The 19,256-nt window shown below is 38.9% G+C and overlaps 1 protein-coding gene across 1 annotated transcript in view; it reads right to left on the bottom strand.

Annotated features, from left to right (window-relative positions):
- Positions 1-19,256, bottom strand: part of ANKH (ANKH inorganic pyrophosphate transport regulator) — a 91,454-nt gene that overhangs the window by 14,525 nt on the left and 57,673 nt on the right. Inside the window, exons 3-8 of the mRNA XM_031589226.2 lie at positions 12,579-12,697; positions 11,428-11,511; positions 8,861-9,031; positions 8,128-8,262; positions 6,848-6,940; positions 3,917-4,012 (exon numbers count right to left, since the gene is read on the bottom strand). Coding sequence (XP_031445086.1) covers positions 3,917-4,012; positions 6,848-6,940; positions 8,128-8,262; positions 8,861-9,031; positions 11,428-11,511; positions 12,579-12,697 — 698 coding nt within the window. The remainder of the gene's footprint in view (positions 1-3,916; positions 4,013-6,847; positions 6,941-8,127; positions 8,263-8,860; positions 9,032-11,427; positions 11,512-12,578; positions 12,698-19,256) is intronic.

Genomic DNA, 19,256 nt, shown 5'->3' with positions numbered 1-19,256 from the left:
AGCACTGTACTTAGACTGACACATGTCACAATTGCACAATGCGTAGTACAAACGCACTAGTTTTCATTTTCAGGGGCCCATGTCTTCACTTAGTTTACAACAGTACTACGGCTGGCTTCTAGGGTCATCTAAACAGGTCTAGCATTGAACCAAAATGTTCAGTTCTTTGACAGCCTTATCTAGCAATGGCAGCAAGATCGGCGCAATATCTTATTTATAGACCAAAGCATTTTTGTCAAAGTGTCTTATGACAATGAAATAATAAATAAGTAAAAGCAGCATTATCCACGCTCTTTAAGCCAAGAGAAAATTATCAAGTATGTCTTATTTTCTAAAATCAGAACTACTCAATTTTATGGGCAAGACTCTTCAGCTGAGTCCCTCCCCTCTGCTATACAGATTGTACATTCAATTACACAGCTGCAAAAATTATGACTGTTGGAAGGAATCACTGCTTGCTTTCAACTAAAACCACATCAGTATGACTAATCATATCAGCTCTTTTACATATGGGTAGTCTAATGACTATTGTTTCCAGCCTTTAAATAAAATGGCATATCCAGACTTTTTTTCACCAAGTAATACTACTAATTTCCATTTTTTGAAAAGGCAGCTTTAACACCAGCCTGGAGCTTCAAAATCGTGAGGCAATCCTTAGAGAACTTTTGCATGCTGCCCAGTTAACTCAGGAAAGTTCAAGTGCAGCCTTTGAGGTCCTATGCACATTTTTAAAACAAAACCAAAGTTCTGTTTCTTAATAGAACTATGCGTTTTATTATACTCTAGACCAACACTGTCAACTGTCAAAGGTGAAATAACATATTTGCTTGGTTTGGAGTATGTCTTGTGCAGGCATGAGTGCTCTGTGGAAGGAGATGGGGTATTTTTCTTCCAACTCTATGAAATCAATCTTCAATGACTGGGAGGTTTCACAGGGTTTTATACTGGGAAAATACCTTCTTACATGATCGCTGCTCATATTAAAAGTTTGACTACTAGAATGGAATTTTTTCATCTTCCCATCTTCTGGAAACCTTCTATCCAGTGAAGAATGGATTCATATAACATGTCTAAGTGTTTGTCTTGTTTTTACCTCCTGAACAACCTAGAAGCCCGTTTCCCACTTTCGCACTTATTCCAAAGAACAGGATGTTACCAACAGTGATGCCAGTAGTTTACTGCAATCCATTACAATAGAGTCTTGCCAGGAATACAAAATTACTGATGGTCATGGGAACTGTGGCCACCTGATCTAGATGCAACAGAAGGAAATTTTGAAGTCCCCTTCCTTATATCTATGGTACATGGTAACTCAGCTCGTCGCTTCACTGAGCTTGATGTGCTGAAGCATTTGTGACTTCAGGCCCTTGAATCAAACTGAGTCTTCAGAGCTCATGTGTCTATTTTTCCTCTCTGTCTACTGACAAGCAATCCTAAGAATTTATCACTAGTAGGCAAAAATAGAGACAGGACAGAAAAAGCTATGGACCTCAAAAGTGTTTCTGGAATGTCAGTGAGGACAAATCTCTCGGGACGAGCTTATGAAAGGACTGCCCTTGAGACCTATTGGAATGCATCCAGAGAGAGGCCACAAAAATAATCCAAGGGGATCCTTGGACCTCTCCTATGAGGACAGGCTGAGAGAGCTGGGGCTGTTCAGCCTGGAGAAGAGAAGGCTCCAGGAAGACCTAAGAGCAGTCTTTTGGTATCTAAAGGGGAACTGTAAGAAAGAAAGGGAGAGATTCTTTAGCATGGTCTGCTGTGATAGGACAAGGGAAAATGGTTTCAAGCTGAAAGATGGAAGATTTTCATTGGACAGGTGTTTTTTTGTTTTGTTTTGTTTTGTTTCTTTTTAACAATAAAAGTGGCAATGGAACAGTTTGCCTAGAGAGGCATCCACTGATGCCTTGTCCTTGGATACACTCAAGGTCAGGCTCAATGGGGCTCTGAGCAATCTGGTCTAGCTGTAGGTGTCCCTGTTCATTGCAGGGAAGTTGGACCAGATGACCTTTAAAGGTCCCTTTCAATTCAAACAATTATGTGATTCTACGATTATTATGGAGAACTTTTGAAAAAATATTCTGTAACATTATACAACAAAATCAATGATGAAAGGTTATTTTGCAGTGAGTGGTACTGATAATGTGAGACGATACCAAAATTCAAGTAGGTTAAGTGCCCAGAAGATTCAAGAAAATAATCTGTTCAGAGAAGGCTTTCAGATTGAAATAGTATTTTCAGAAAAAATGTATAAAGAAGAAAGCTTTTCCTTTGTGATCTTTTCCTCCGTGATCTCTGGGAACACCAACAGATGTCAGGGGAGGTTCCAGCTATAGCGAACATCACCATGCATGGACCTCAAATCTTCAAATGACTGTCATATAAAGTTCATAAGTCCAAGCAAACTGGTGGTTGCTTTATTGGGTCCCAGTACTATGGTTATCATCTACTCTATTATTTTCAGTATATCCATCCACGCATGCTGTGTGCGATTTTTTTCCCATGAGTATCGTTTTGTTGCGACTTGTGCAGAAATTTTTTCCTAAAGATGTAATATGTGAGTGTGCACATCTAAAAATACTGCAGGTTGAACAAAACTTCATCGTTAAGCCAAAACACAACCCAGACTTGTGATCCGCAGATACTTTCATCTGTGTTACTTCTCATTTAAGATGAAAAAGTGTCCCCCCCCAGTTATCATTCAGAGGAAATCTCAACAATCATCTCATGTGATTTTCCTATCTCTTAAATTCCAATCTCCAACAATCTCCAACAAACTGGCAGCAGACACGGACTTCATCTGGCACTCTCACAGCATCTGCAGTCATTTAGTAGTCTGCTGTACCTGCGCCCAACTGCAGGCTTCACAGATGAAGTAAAAAAAAATCCCAGTCAGTCTCTGATTTCCTACCTTAGTATTGCAAATATGTAGCAATATAGCACATTACAGATTTAATTAACAGAATACCATACTTTAACTTACCTGATAAGTTGATATTTTTAAGAGCATGAGCAAAATTGAGTAGATTAAAAAAAATAATAATAATCTGTGATAGTATCTTTCAATTGTTTGGTTATTTTTTGTTATAAAGCAATATAAAACTCTAATGGGAGGTTTGAAGAGGACTTAAATGAAAAGGCTGATAAATAGTCCTTATAGTATTCAGACCTTGAGTTATTGCAATGGATTTCATCTCCCTTTATGCTTTTTTAATGCTAGAGTAGATACTTCTAACTGTAATATCAGAATTAATCTCTCTATATGGAGTACAATCACTTGCACAAACCTAACAGACTACAGAATTCAGCCGTCAGCCTTGCAATTCTTCCAAGCATAGACATGACTTCAGATTTTTTCATCATTGTCAGCACCATCTCTGAGGTTTTCCTTGTTAGCTCATTTGCTCGTCAACTTGTATGCAAGTAGCCATAGCATGGAAGACAAGGGCCCAGTGAGCCAGCAGGGAATAGCTATGGCATGAACACATATGCTGTCTTTCCCATTATTCACAGTCAGTTTTGAAAGCCAGGGGATGGGCTGTCAATCCATACTGCATGAGACAAATGTACTTTTTCATTTTGCTGATAAGCCAGTTATCAGAAGTTTTGTTCATTAAAATAAAAAAAGGAGAGGGGAAAAAAAGAAAAGCAAATCTCTGATATCGCCTTCAATGTGGCAGCTGACTTGAAATGAAAAGTAATGAGAAGAATTAAAGAAAATAACTCTAGCCCTTAAGATATCTACTCTGAGTTAATCAATGCTGATTTTCTTAGTACTCTAATACTATGATCACCTCCAGATAAAAGCAACGCACTTAATAAGAAAAGTCACATGTTTTTCTTAAACTACTTTTAACGCTAGGAGATAAGTTTCTGGTTTAGATGAAAGCCAGACAGTTGAACAAAGGTTTCTTACCGTTAAGGACAAAGCCATGCAAACAAAAGTGAACTTCTTGATATGTGTTGCTGTGACGGTGCTATTGGTGTTCACCAGTTTATTGCTGGGGTTATTCTAGGGTAAGAGAAAGAGATAACAAGCATTAGCTTGGCTCCAGACTACTAAGAAGCTGACAGCACTCATGGTCATTTTATTGCATCTGACTGTGTGCATGTGTGTCTTTTTTTGCTTGCTTGCTTTTCAATCTAGAGCTTTCTGAGTATTGTGCAGCACCACAGAATATTTTCTGCTGAAAGTGACAGTAACTGCTCCTATGGTCACTGAGGGCTGAGGAATATCCCTGGTTTTCTAAAGAGTAAGTCCTATTTAACACATTCAGCTTTAAAAAAGAATGGTAACTCTTTCTAAGAAAACTCCATATGATTTTTTTTTTTTTAACTTAGTTTAAAAATTGTAGCAGTTTTTCACAGGGGAAATGAGATTCCATTCCTTTTTACTCCAGAGTGATACCAAATCCATATATGCTTGTAAGTACCCTTACTGATCCAATTAACCAGGGAGGTAATATAAACAAAGCTCCTCAAACAGCTGGCTCTGCTAATGCAGTTTAATGAACAGAACATAATTAGGACGATTAGATGTACCACCTTGAACATGGGCTCTGTACTCAAGTACACATGGCAGTGAAGTTTTGCTTAGAACAACAAAAACCCTTCCCCAAATGTCTAACGCACCAAATGAAGCTGAAGATTTAAAATTGCCCCCAGGGAACATGTTGAAACAAACTAAATGATCTGTGAAAGAACAGGAAGAGATATCAAAAGCAGGGCACCATTAGGAGCTCTACAGCAATAGGGTGTTGGATCATGTACTGCATTTATCCTGGGGCTGTTTGAGATACACTCACCTGTTACCAAACTGGTAAGATTGCTGGGGAGATGTAGCACCACACTTATTCATCCTTGTGTATCTCAAATAGAATACCAGTATCTATTACATCTTGCCTTACTGAAGTTTCTTGTATGAGAAATAGGAACTAGCACAGACACATCTTGGGAATGAACAGATTGAACATGAGTTCTGTGAAGGGCACACCATTATACGCACGTTTGAGAAGCTGATGAAATTTTGCGATTTAAAGATTCCGTAGCAATGAGTACAGGCATGCTGACAGCCTTACTCTCTCAATTAAATACTTACTTGGAAACTTGAGCACATGAAAATTCTTGACCTTTGGATATAAGCAAGCCAATCTCCAAAAGCAGGAAGCTACCCTCATGCTTGCCCTTTTGGGGTACAGGTTATGAAAGACTTCTGTAAATATTTTCTTTATGAGTATATCCTTATTTCTTGTGTTTTTGAAGAATATTTTGTTATCATTAATTTCCACATATGTGAAGATGGGCCCTATTTACATCACTCATCACAGTTTAAACAAACTGCCGCATGGCTCAGCTTTATGACATTTGTTCCTATCTCACGGCTGCTAACACTGCCCTTATTTTATTCTGCCCTTTGCTGTAACTCCTGCCCACACACTCTTTATTCCCATCTCTTGCACACTGCTTAACTCTTGAATCAAAGCACCATACACAATATAGAGTAAAAAAAGTATCCATTCCCAACTACTTATCAGTTAAATAGCATTCACAAATCATCTCATAGTCACTGTTGTTGCTCTGGATGAGATCCGTTAAGGATAATGACATTATCACCATATATTTTCAGGCTAGATGGAGCTCTGAGCAACCTGATCTAGCTGTAGATGTCCCTGTTCATTGCACGGGAGTTGGACCAGGTGGAAGCATTTGAAAATATGGTTCCCAGGATGCGATACCTTTTATATTGTTGATACTGCACTTAGTATCTTTTATGACAAAGTGCTCTTCAAACATACAACTAAAATGCCTGTTCCACATCTTTTTGGCAATTAGATCATTTGTACCAACTTCTGCCTTATCTTCACCCTTTCTGCCTCACATTTATTCCTCAAGAGTGCTATGAGAACTGAAATAAATTGACAACTCATGGTCTAACCCTGCCACCATCTTAGCCAGGAGGGCATCTTCTAGCAGGCAAGTGAGACCTGGATTTAAGCTTCTTAACTACTGTCAGTTTTGCAAGGCAAGAGTTTGAAAGAGATATGCATTTGGTTGTAGCTCATAAGACATACTCATTCCAGGAGCAGTCCTTGCCTTCTTATGTAATCACATCATTTGCCAACAAAATTCTTCATAGACTTGGTCAGCTAAGTCAACGCTACTAAAATAATGGTTTATCTGTGTTGTAAGAGACAATCTTTGTTAAATATTAATATATACCAAAGAACCCAAGCCCATGTCACATATACCTCACAATAGAAAGAACAAGCTGATTGGAACAGAGAGATGAACTCTTTCACTGCTGTATACTTTATGAGACCTCATTTCATTAGCTATGCAGCTAATGAAATGCACAGTTAGTGAGGATGTGTTTTAATCCCTAAAAAAACAGCATCTATCTATTCAAAAGATAGCTGAATACCTTGTTACACAGTTAAGGTTAAAATCATAAATTAGACAATCGCTTGAAGCCATTGAAAAACAATTCATTTTAACTAGGATTATAAGAAAACCTTATCAGTGAGAATAAGAACAATTGGTACCAAAAGCAAAAAATAAATAGAAACAAAACAATAGATGGCCATTAATATCACCCTATTTAAGCTCTGGTTGCTCCATTTTTTTAAAATAATCTATTACACTTGTTTATGGAGGGCCCTTCCATCTCTAAGGATTCTATGATTCCATGGAGACACGAACTAAGCTTCTTCGTATCTGTTTGGAAGAAATTTCTCAGATATCAACGAAGTTACCCTCAAATCAAAATGTTGCAATGCAGAAAAAAGGAGGACCGTGGATGTGAAATCACACTAGATGTATTTACTACATTCCTATGACAGGCACTCACCTTGTCAAAAGCTGGGTAAACTGCTCTAATTTCTGTCAGCCAGCCATACGGCATGTGTCCCACAGGATAGGTAGCTGTCAGAATTGCCACTGCCTATGAAATGAGACAAGGAAACATAGACCTCAGATCTTTGAGCACAATAGTTAGACTAACACAGTATGCCATCTTCCACAAATACTGCCACATTGACCTTGATGCAACGAGAAAAACAGGCATGCAACTGGAAGGTCTCTGCTTCAGGGGGGATGGCCATCACTCAGTCAGGCATTTGGAGCTTAGGAAATCCATCATGCAATATTGCTACATTACTCAGCTTTGCCATTTCACTGTCATGCTGATAACTCGGGGATGACAGACACCTTGAGCTGATGTGTGCCCCTTGCTCAGATGAACGCCACCCTCCCACATTTCTCCCAGGCTATTTTATCTAGAGATACTTGAGTAGCAGAATGCATTAGGGCCCCGTATCATATTTCATGATCTGAATTTAGATAGATTTTCCTTTATTATTCATATATAGAACAGTTTTAAGCAAGACTGATTCCAAAGCAATAGCACTCAGTGGCTGACTGAAGTTGAGTATCAAACTGCTGTGGGGCACGAGGCACTTATGAAACAAAAGAAATGTGCTCTCCCAACTTTGGTGCTAACCAACTAATTGATTGCACTTTGTTCACAGGATCAGATCTGTTATGATTCACCTAAATTCAGATTCATTTCTTGTCTCATGGTAGAGTTAAGAAAGACTTTTAACTACTGCTATGCGGTTCACTTCCAAACTTTCAAAGTACATTTTCTTGGTTATCTGACCACATTTTCCTGTTATAAATATAATTGCTGTCCTTGTGTGGTGAAAGATCTATCCAAACACAGGAAACTGACTATGCAACAATTTGTTCTCTGTGCTGTTTTGAAAAAAAAACCTGTTTTTCAAACAGTGTTAATGTGCTCTTTGTATCTGTAGCTTCCGCGGAAATGAATAGGAGGTATTGCTTTTGGAGCAACCTACGTATATGACATAGAACAGTGGCACCTGAGACTACTGGTAATTGTACTGAAACCTCTGAGATCAGAATGATCCAGAGCAGAGCTTGAAAACCTGAGATGTAGAAACTGTTCAGTGAAAAAAATGTACTGGTCTTGTTGAGGGTGAAAAGTTGGTAGGCCTGGCAGAAATGCCCATGTATTCAGGACTTTTTCTTGAAAGCATGGCTGAGAAACTCAGAGGCAAGTACATGTAAATGATCATTTGAAGTAACAGGGAACACTGACTTTCTCACCTCTGTGGCTGAAGAACTGCCACCTAGGTCCCGGGAGACAAAAAGGTTGACAATGGGCCTGCTTATTCGCTGAGTTGCCAAGATTAATGCCAAAGGCCACCAGAAGCTCAGCATCTTCCTGATGGTAGCCTCTCCCTGGAGAGAACAAATAAACAAATGGCTTTGAAAAGAAGCACACCGAACTGAATCAAAAGCACAGAGAAAGTATTTCTGCTTCTCTCACCCACTGTCAATTTAGTGCATTCATTTCATTAAGTTTAAATAGCAGGACTCCAGAATATACTCTTTCATTTTAGCAACACTGATTCAAAAGACGTTGTGTTGAGGATGTCAAAAAATAATGCATAAGGTACCTGAATAATTGTTCTGATTATTAATTAAGAAAAGTTATGTGAACTCCAATACAACATTCAAAGGAAAAGAGGAATTTTGAGACATTCTTCCCCATGAAATAAAGCATCTGCTTCACTTGGTGCTATCTTACAGCATTAGAAGGAGAGAGCTCAGCACTTGAAATGTTAAGCAGACTGCACATCAATACCACCTAATGCACTGTCTTACAAGCATTAATAGCTTTGTAATAGATTCCATCATCCCTTTTTAAACAAATCTCGTTTTCCATGCAGGATGGTACAAGCAAGCCCTTCATATATAGTGGTTTAATAGAGTATTGTAACACAAAAAGCAAGTTTAAAGTCACTTAACCACAACATCACCAAATATTAAGACATACCCCCATTTCAGGCCCACTTCTGTCAGGAATGACATCATGTATGTTCCTGTAGTATCCCAGGCATAATGTGGTACATCGGACAAGTGCTCCCATGTATAGGGACAAGATTGGGATCAGGAGAGGCTCCCTGCACTCCAAGTGACTGTGAAGCAAAATGGCTACAAAAACGACCTGCAGAGCAAACAAATAAAAGACATGTAGTTTGTCTGTCTGTTTCTTCAGGAATAATGTATCACCTATCTGACTCCAAGCAAGTCTGTCTGAGCCAACAACAACGTGTGACTATGCTATCTGACTTGCAGCATGTAGAAACTTCTGTCAAGATTCTTCCTTGCATTTGGTCACACAAACAAGAGTAATAAATTAACATCATACAGAAGCTGCATAAGAAGTACTTAAAGGCATGGGCAGATGTCAGACTAGAGTCTATAAATAGGAGGCTAGCATTCAAGTCTGGTAAAGTCTGGCACCAAGTATGTGTATGGGTGCCACCTCTCACAGGAGAATTAGGTATCCTAATATCAACTGAGGCTGAAGACATGCTTCTAGTGTCAGCTTCTAAGTCTTGCCTTCTGTATTTTCAGGGAGAGCATGTGAGAATTAAAAAGTCAGATGTCTTATTCAACTCAAAATTCAGAAGCAGGAAGTCATTTCAATTTTGTAATTTTCTGAATGCAATTTCAGTATTCTTTCATTTGCTCTTGAGCTGAGTGTTACACTGATGTAACCAAAATGGAAATTGGGCTAATGAACAGCTCATAATTAAAACATGCAAAATGAAAGGAATTGATTAATACAATATTATTCTCTTCCATATTAAGAGCTGATGGCATGCCTGTTAAATTCCTAGTGTCTCTGTGTGGTGGGCACAACTGGGAAACCAACTGCATTTGCTTTTGTGAACAGCAGCATCAAGAATAACCCTGCTAGAGGTTCTGTGAGTTCCAAGAAATATAAAACACATTGTTCAGGGGCAGGTTCTGTTTTTCATTGCTAGTGCTTAAGAAATGCTTAAATCACATTGTACACAGGTTTATTAGGCAGGCTGTGATGTTTGAAAGGATGTGTAAAATAGCTTTTTTGAACCCCACAAAAGAATTCTTCAGTAAACTGAAGAAAAATCAGTCATAAAATGTGCACACACAGCCATCTAAGGAGAATTATCTACTGCCTGTGCACCTATTGTTTGTGTAAGGTGTAGATGTAGGTGTAGGGAAAGTTAGGGCGTGGAGAATCATCACATTTTGTCTTCTAGATTTGTTCTTGCTCTGCGCAATACTTTTTTATAGACTGGAGACAGGTGTCTTATTCTTCACGAGCCTGGCACCCCACTCACTTGTGAAAAGGCCACACGTACCACGGCCAAAATAGGAATTTCAGTTTCTGTATTTAGGTGTAAATGACCTGACATGTATCTAAGGTTTGTCATGTCAGAACAAAAGCAGAGCCTGGGTGTTAAGGTCATTAAGAGTAATTGGTATTACCTTCAGGGATTTAATGTAGTACTGTAGAGGAGCAGACATGCCAAACATAGAATAACAGCTGACTGAATAGTTTAACCTGATTTATAGTTTTCTCCTATTTTGTATGAAGAAAATGTGATGGAAAATTGAACTAAGTGCTACTGACCTCATATTTCCTTTGATGCTGTTCTATTATTATACTCTTCCTTACCCAGTCACTCCCTCAGCTAGTAATGGGACAGTACGGTAACTGTTTACAGGCTCTGGGATCCTCCATTTAATAGTATGTTTATAAATACTCTAAAAAGAGGGCTCTACATTGGTTCTCAGAAGATACAGCACTGGACATCAGCAATGCATATGAATATTGTTTTGTAAGCATGTCTCGTAAGAAGCAAACAGGATATTTAAGACCTCCCTCACAATTGGAAGTTCAAATGCTTGGTCTTCCCTGCACGACCCAGGAGGTATCAGCACAGGCTTCTGCTGCAGTTCCAGGCTTTCATCTTTTGGTCTATTAGCAAGAGCAGTGCTACAGAGGCACTCAGAAGATGGTTTACACCACTGTGTTTCACTACATTAAACAGCATGTGCAAAACTGACGTGTGGACATCAAGTCTTCACTTCCCTGCCTACATACCCCACTCAGGATCACAGTACAACTGTGCAAAGTGTGGGGGAGAAGGCACATGGGGGAGAAAGGCCTCTGTCAAAGCCATCCATCAGCCCCAGAACTGGTAGCAGTCATCAGTCTCTCTGTCTGACCTTTCTATTTCCCAGATATGCAAGCATATATAACTTGATTCTCAACCATCCCAACACAGTATTTGGAGGTGCCCTAAACCTAACTGCCCTGGTTCCCTTCTTTTGACACTGCTTCAAGATTAATTTGATCCAGCCAAGTGAGTCCAGTCTACACCACAGCTGTCTGCAAAGAGCTTCTGCACAGTGGGGAAACTACTGGAGAGCAGCATGCAAAAGGCGATCCTGGTGTGATTCCCATGGTAGAGACAGAAGCCAATCTCTGTGCAAAAGCACTAGTGCTTAAGAAAGCATCTAGTTCATGGCACAGTGGAAACAGTCATTGCCAAGAGGAGCCATTACCTGAGCTATGACATCTGAGATGGAGGCACATCCCACCAGGAAACTGTACTTGTGTTTCAGAAGAATTCCAGCATGCGTCCATGCCTGGAAAAAAAAAGGCAGAACAGAATTTGGGAAATTATTATTATATTTGTTACAGATTTCAGGTTCCAGAATGCTGTTTTCAGTATGCTATATTATACACAAAAACAGTAGCATCTGGTGTGAACCTGGGTAAACGTTAAGCCAGTAGTGCAGAGAAAGTACTACAACACTTAGTTCCTTTAGGCCTGGGCTAGAAGGAAGAATAGAAATAAACTTACTAATTGCATAGAAATTTCTGAGGACGAGTGCCAGTAAGAAACTGTCCGTTCTTAATAAAACAGATGCTGCACAGGACAGATTATCACACTAAATAACCTATCAGAAAAGTGGTTCTTGTCATTCTCAAATTGGATGCATCTCAGAAATACAAAATTCATTGGCTAAACTGAGTCCCATCTGGAAAACAAAACTTAATGAATCAACATCTTTTTATTGTCAGCTACTGTTTTAAGAGGAGAAAGCAGTGGAGGCATGCCACAAAAAGGTTATCATTTTTACTTTTATATAGAAGTATAGGAATGAATAATTGCTGCCATATTTTTGTTTACATAGTGCCAGCCACATGCAGTAAGCCTGGTGATCAAGAGAGCAGCAGCCCACACACTTGAGATATGCTGGACTTAACTGTGCTTGAAAAAAAATGATGGTAACATATATCTTTTCAATACATTTGCTTAGAGAAAGTATTGAGCTCTGCAAGTAATCTGAGAATGTTCAGTAAATCTAACTCTTTCACTGCTAATTGCATTGAAAGAACACATGAACAGTCTGCATGGCTCATCACAAGATGATTAGTGCTTTCCAGCATGCATATGCACTAATTCTGACAAGGAAACTAAGGACTTTAACATTTGTCATGATCTCTGATGTTCAAATTCCACCCAGATGCTTTTTCCAGGTAGCAGAAGATTACATGTTCATGTATATCCAGAACTACTGCTTGCAAAGGACATGCCTTCCTCCTGCAGACCTTCATTTTCCCATCAAACAACAGACTTTGCAAACTAAGGGAACCAAAGAAAAAAACAGCATTGATATTAAAATTCAGCTGTGAATTATGCACTCACCATGGCATCCATAAAAGGGAAGGCAGCAAGATAAAGGAAGGCCCTCCGAGTTTTACTTCCCACTGATTCATCCACATGGTGTAGCTTATTAATTATGTAATACCCCAAATCGCTATACGCTGTAGAGATATAAGAATAGGAATGAATAATAAAGATTATATATGGATTCTGAGTAAGATGCCCCAAAGTACCTGAAAGAGGAGGATGCCTAGGAGCTCAGAGAGCATCTACTCAGCAAACAGCTGCAGGGGCTTCAGGATGTTACAGCCTCACCAGCTGCTGTTTATCACTAAGGAGTGCTTTCACAATCCTTTTCCAAGTAACCTTTGGCAGAGGAGTGATAACAAATGGCTGGGTAGGGAGATGGGTATAATAAATGCCACATCTGTTTGGTAAATGAACACACTGGTATTCCAGAAAATCTACCACTCTTTCATTAACTCAGAGCTCTTTGTTAGAAAAGCTGTTATCACCAGACACCATGTATTTCGTGGGTTATAGTGCCTTATAAATCCTGAAACCCCCTATTGCCACTGCATTCTCATGACATTACCTGTAAACCTGCCCAAAGCTATAAAAGGAGTACTATGAATTGCAGAGGCACGCAATAAATCACACTCATTATGCCCTGTGAGTGCCTCTCCCTCACTGCCTAATGACCACCTCTGCTGCAACTGTCAGGGCACTACACAGCCCCTAACAGCTGTTACTCTCCTTCCTTGTTTACAGCTGGCATCTCAGGAGCCACAAGTCAGAAAATGATTTTCTGCACTGCTGGGAATCTCTCTATTTGCTGTCCATTTTGAATCTGAGGAGAGTTTTTAGTGCTGGGTAAAACACTTCTCGCCAGATTTCATTTCTCAAGTGCAGGGTTGAAGACAGGACTATGATATGGAATAAGGAAAAACTAGCTATGTCTAGCATGCCTGAACTTCAGGACTTGCATAAATATGCATAGTTCAGTAATCCAAATAGCTTTCAACTTTTATAAATGATATTATAGATCTGCTTATTATCACATAGCTTCAACTATACCCTTGTAATGGTTGTCAAAAGAATGATTGAGTTGTACAGTCGAACTCCCAATGCAAGTAACTGAAAATTACCTATACCTGGGTAGTCCCACCTCACTTCTCTTCTGTCTGTGTCTCTCTTAAGATAAAGATTTCTAGTGTGAACACTTTCCTGTTTTTCAGTTTATAACAATTCTAGTATAATTGTACACAGAGTACTTTAGGAAAGTCATCCTTTTCATGAAAGCAGGCCACATCTTTGGATCCATAAATACTTGCACTAGTTGCACAATTCAATCATTTTAGCCCATAACTAACTCTCATAACTCATAAACAGTGTTTGGAAGCAACTAAAAAAGAGTTTAACTCATCACTGTTTCATGATGGCTTAGGCATACAGCAGCTAAATGGTTTACAGGACTGACAAGGGAGCAAAAGAAAGATGTAGCCCAATACCACTGGGAACAAATGTGAGACTCAATCCAGACAGGATTGAGGCTCACACCGCCCCAAATGTATTTAAATAGTAAAACTTCTCCATTTCCCTATGCTGGTCCCTATCTACTAAAGTTGGGCTCACAGTCTCTCATTTTACCCAGTAATCCTCAAGTTGGTGAGCTTTTCTTCTGAGGCTCTCCCCAACAATTGGACTCATTTCCTTTCAAAAGGTATAGGGAGAGAATTTCAGACTTTTGTGAGTTCAGAGAGCCCAGCTTAGTTCCTTAAGCACATTAGACACAAACAAAACCACAGCCCCTTCTTATTTTTGCACAAATATGTTTGCACAATTCATACCCTAATTTTCACTCAGTATTTTGAAAACTGTCAGTTATGTATGGATTGTTGTATGCTAACCTTGTAAAAAGCTGTCTTTTTTTGTGGCAGGGCGTTACATCAATGCTTCTAAATTAACTTACCTGAATAAATGAGAACAAGTTTGGAAAGCATGTGAGGCAAGCTACCTATGAGGGCCAGGCTCATTGAATTCTCCCTTAGGTCTTGCTGAAGTTGTGTTAAACGCCTCCTGCACAAAAGCTTAAAAACTGTTGTAGGGAACACACCAGTCTTATTCCCCACGTGGAAACAAAGAGAATCTGCGTCCAGGTGCTGAGGAGACTGCTTTTGTAGAGGAGTCACCATCATTGCAATGATGGGAAGACATCACGACATAGGAGTCAACATTTGTGTTCTCTACACACTCACCCTCTGGTCTTCTTTCCTACTTTAAAGGAGACTTTTAAAGAGTTTAGAAAATGAATAAGAAAAAACTTTTTTTTTGGCTTTGAAAGCTATTAGTGTATTTGTTTATTTATTTACTTTGAGTTTAAGTAAACATTAAGTTTCACAGAATTAGCAGGGTCAAAGGCTGAATTACTCTCATGTCTAGGAACACCCAGCTCACCACATGGTTGTAGTTTATTGGCAGGGCACTCTCAAAGGACTTACACAACCACAGCCCACAGCACCAATTTTTTAGGATTTCTAAGGATATCAGAGCTAGGCTTTGTAAGCTTTAAGATTCGTCCTCCTCTCCCACATTCGAAAGAAATCAACTCTACTGTGACTTTGATTTTAAAATAATAGTGGCTAAGCTAAGCTTAAAAGATAGTTTTAAAATACTTAACTATTTTCTTCCACCTGCCAGTGGAAGCACACGATCGCTTTTGCTGACATCAGTGAATGCTTCCATTCTCAGAAAGAAGGACTAAAAAAACTGAGATGTACTACAAATATACAGGCATGTGTCTCTGAGCTGTGATTAAAGCAACTGCTGATGCAATTAGAACTTAACCTTGGGCAACCTTACATACTTATTATGAAGCATGGTACAAAATTAATAACAGACAATAGGGCTGAAGAATATTACATGAATCTAAAGCAGATGGCTCTTCCCATTCCTTGCATCATTTCAGCGAAAACAGAGAAGTCCAACTCCAAGATAAACTGCCTGTTTGCTCTTGTAATAACTCATTTATTTTGATGTCTACGGATTGGTTTTGCTTCTGATACAACAACATTTAAGCAGGAATTTTTGCTTTTGTCTTTCCTAGTTTTGTTTTAAGATCCAGAAGCTTATAAAATGACACTGAAATATTGTGCACCTAACTAGATCTCCTCTTCTCTACACTGATTTCTGCAACAAGCTGATTACCACATAAACTTCAGACATCCTTGAAACAAGCGAACACACTCTTAATGATGCCAGTAGTCTCAAACAAATAGCTGCAGTGTAGTCATTTTGGGACTGTCTACACTCCAGCATGTTATACTTACATCATAAGGAAAAAAAAAAGAAACCCTCACAGGAAGTGATACCACTTATTTCCAGACACAAAACCTCAAATGTCAATATTTGCTTTTCACTAAGAAAAAAAAAAATCCAATAATGTTTTGGGGTTAAAGTGGTTTTTTTTGTTTTTTTTCTATAGATGTATTCCACATTCATACTTTGGTGCCAATTTTAAAAATGAATTTGGAGACTTAAGAAATAAAAATTGACTCTGCCACTATTCAAAATGATGTCTCACAGGGCCAAAACTGGCTAAGTAATTTGGGAAGGTAGCCAAATACCAATTTGCTAAAAATGTTAATGGCAAGTCTTCATTTGGAGATGGCACAGGTTACATAGATTTCTTTATGTCTTTGATTAGCTTAACTTATAGCAGAAGCTTGGGTCCCACATGCAGAAGGCCAGATGATCAGGGTGTCTTGAGCTCCACATTTCTCTTTTGCTCAAAGCAATGAATAAATAAGAAAACCAGCTCAGGAAAAACTCAGTGTGCACCAATAACTGCAATTGTTGTTCTTTGTGATCAGCCACAATTGCAAAATTGAATTAGTTATTTTTTCCTAACCTGCCACTGTCAAAAGGTCCCCAGTTTACCTTTGGATAGGCCAGCATCTTGCAAATTTCCAAATTAGTCTGTTTTAACTAAAAAGCAATAATATTCTAAAATAAAAAAATGCTGTTGTCACAGGTTTTCTTCATTCTTCCTTTGCCCTTGAATACTTTGCTGATAAGAAATTGCACCTGTTTTGTAAGAAAGTTGTGGGTCAGCTGGGGAAAGAAGTCATTGCTTTAGCAACAGCTACTTGAAGATGCTGAAGCAGGAAACTGTTTTTAATAAATAACATTTTATCATCTCTTTGAAGACAAAAATAAAAAGCAAGCCTGGTTTATATTCTGGTTTGTAGTCCTATGCTATCATCTTTTCCTCGGACAAAAAGTTTAGTACAAACCAGTACGGTGGCCATGTTAGAACAAGACTGACTGGAAAAAATAGCTCATTCTGGCATAAGTCCCACTATGATACCTAATCACTGAAAGATCTTTCACGTATATGAAGAGACCATGCATGCAGGTTCAAAAAAACTGCTAACAACTGATAAAGTTTATACCTGTACAATCTATGCATGAGAGGCTGGTGTCTGTTAGCACATCAGTAATAAATTGGAACAAAACAACAGGGTCACTTAAACTTACTGGACAGCCAGTCTGATGTGTTTGCCTTGTTACTGAAGTTCCCATCTTTTTTTTTCTGGTGATGCCAAATGATCCATTATAGAATTTTGATCAGCTGCAGTAGGCACCAGTCAAGGGTGTCTACTTAAGCAAAAAGGACGTTTTCCCAAAGTAACTTCGTGCCATTTCTAGAACCTCAGAGAGGTGTAGAAAGTAATATTAGCAACCAAAAGGAGATACACTTTTGCTGCACACCTTTTCTCAGTAAATTTGTGAAGCACTGAACAATGCTGTTTTCTTGCCAAAGAAAATGTACAGATCCTATATGACACAAGAGCTAAAAGGTCTCATTTAGTACGGAGGAACAACACCTATGAAATGCATTATGGAACATGATGTTCTATAAATGAAAGCACCATTCTCTCTCAAGTTGGTAATTTATTAAAAAGCCAAAAATATGCACACACAGGCTTATCATCTTGAATCGTTTCTCTTATAGCCCAATATTCCCACTCAAAAGCCAATCTCTGAAATAAATAGATGCTTTACATTCCTTCCCACAAGGAAACTAAACTGCTGGCAGTAGCTGCTCCTAAAATAGCACGGGAAGGAAGGCAGCATACTATCTTCTATTTCTAAATAACAACTGAAACAGCAAAGGCAGGAATAATGTACTGACCAAGGTTTACAGCAGCACTTAATGTGGGAAGAGAATATCTTTTCAGTTCTTTTTGGTCATGTCAATTAGTTTCTTGGTTCTTACTGCTACCTGCACAGGAGAATTACAGGAACTACTGGTAAGGTTGTTGTACATTAGAATGTGGTGCAGAGATGACTTAGGGACCCAACATTTCCAACTGTGAGTTTGGGCGGTTTGGCTCAGCCAGTCACTCCCACAGAGGAATGGGTTAGCCTCTAAGAAGGAGGAGTAGTGGGCAGCTGGTGCTGAAGCAATGAAGTTAGTTGGGTGAAATGGTCTATTTTGATATTTTAAGGAAGTAAAGACTGCTATTTGTGAGTAGCTGTGAGTACAAACTGCAAACAGTTGCAATCACAGTTAGAAATGTGGTGATTCATTGTGGTCACTGTGTTTCTACCATCACTTGTTTTCCTCCTTCTGACTTTCTGTACTTCTTGCTTCACTGGGATTTTTCTCTCCTTTTCCATCTCCTGGGCTTCACAGTCCACAGCAGGCAGTCATGCCATCTTCTTTACTTCCATACATATGGCACGTAAAAGAAATTAAGTCCTCTGAGTGGTATTTGTTTCAGTTTTTCATCTGCTGAACATCAGTAACCTGAATTTTTGTCTCCTGTAGAGTCTCAGGCTTGCAGCTGTTGGGGAGTAGTTGCAAATCCTAAGAGGTTGCCTGTTTGCCACTGGACTCCTTCTCTTCCTTCTGCTAGGAAAGCTGTGCATCTGAGGTTCAGAAAAGAATAATTAGGATTTGAAACATGTTCAAAGGAAACTTGAAACACAAAACTTGGCAACACTGCACCCAGGCAATTGGTGCTAGAATCTGACTAACTCCATTCTCTTGGGCACTCTGCCAGTCCCTGCTGTGGCCTTTGCATATTTTCAGGCATAGACAAGTTAAAATACTAAAAAATATTTTGCAGTCTGCCACCATAAGCAGCTGAAAGATTGCGGAAAGCCTTTTAACTAACAGCTTTAAGGCATGGAAAGTACAGCCGTTGTATTTTATTTATTTTTAAGTATCTACACAGAGGGCATTTCAGAGGTTCTGAACTCAGCTCCATTTCCAGGCAAAACCAAAAGACTTAGCTGGCATATTTTCAAGTGGCTGCCCAAACAGCTCCCTTCAATAAAAAGTCCCACATGGAAAATCCAGCTATGTCTTTTACCTCCAAACTCAATCGTTACACTCCAAATATTCTTATAATCTATAATAGTTTAAAATGAATTTTTGAATGACTAGAAAATATTTCATTTTTCCAGCTTGCTAAGCCAAAAACTTTGACCAGGAAAGCAAGCGTGCAACTAGAATAGCAGCTCTGGGGGCTGAAGAAACATTTTAAGAAATCAGAAAAACTTACAAATGACCCAAGTTTTTAACAGCGACTCACTGAAACAACCTCAACTGTAAACATACTGAGGAAGTGATCAATAGATGCTGGTGAAATAAATTGACTTGAATGCATGGGTTCAAGTTAGAAAATTAGCAACACCTCAATCCTGCCA

The sequence above is a fragment of the Phasianus colchicus genome, chromosome 3 (genome assembly GCF_987193195.1).
Source record: "Phasianus colchicus chromosome 3, bPhaCol1.hap1.1, whole genome shotgun sequence".
NCBI classification, from domain to species: Eukaryota; Metazoa; Chordata; class Aves; order Galliformes; family Phasianidae; genus Phasianus; species Phasianus colchicus.
This window is presented reverse-complemented; position numbering and strand designations above follow the sequence as displayed.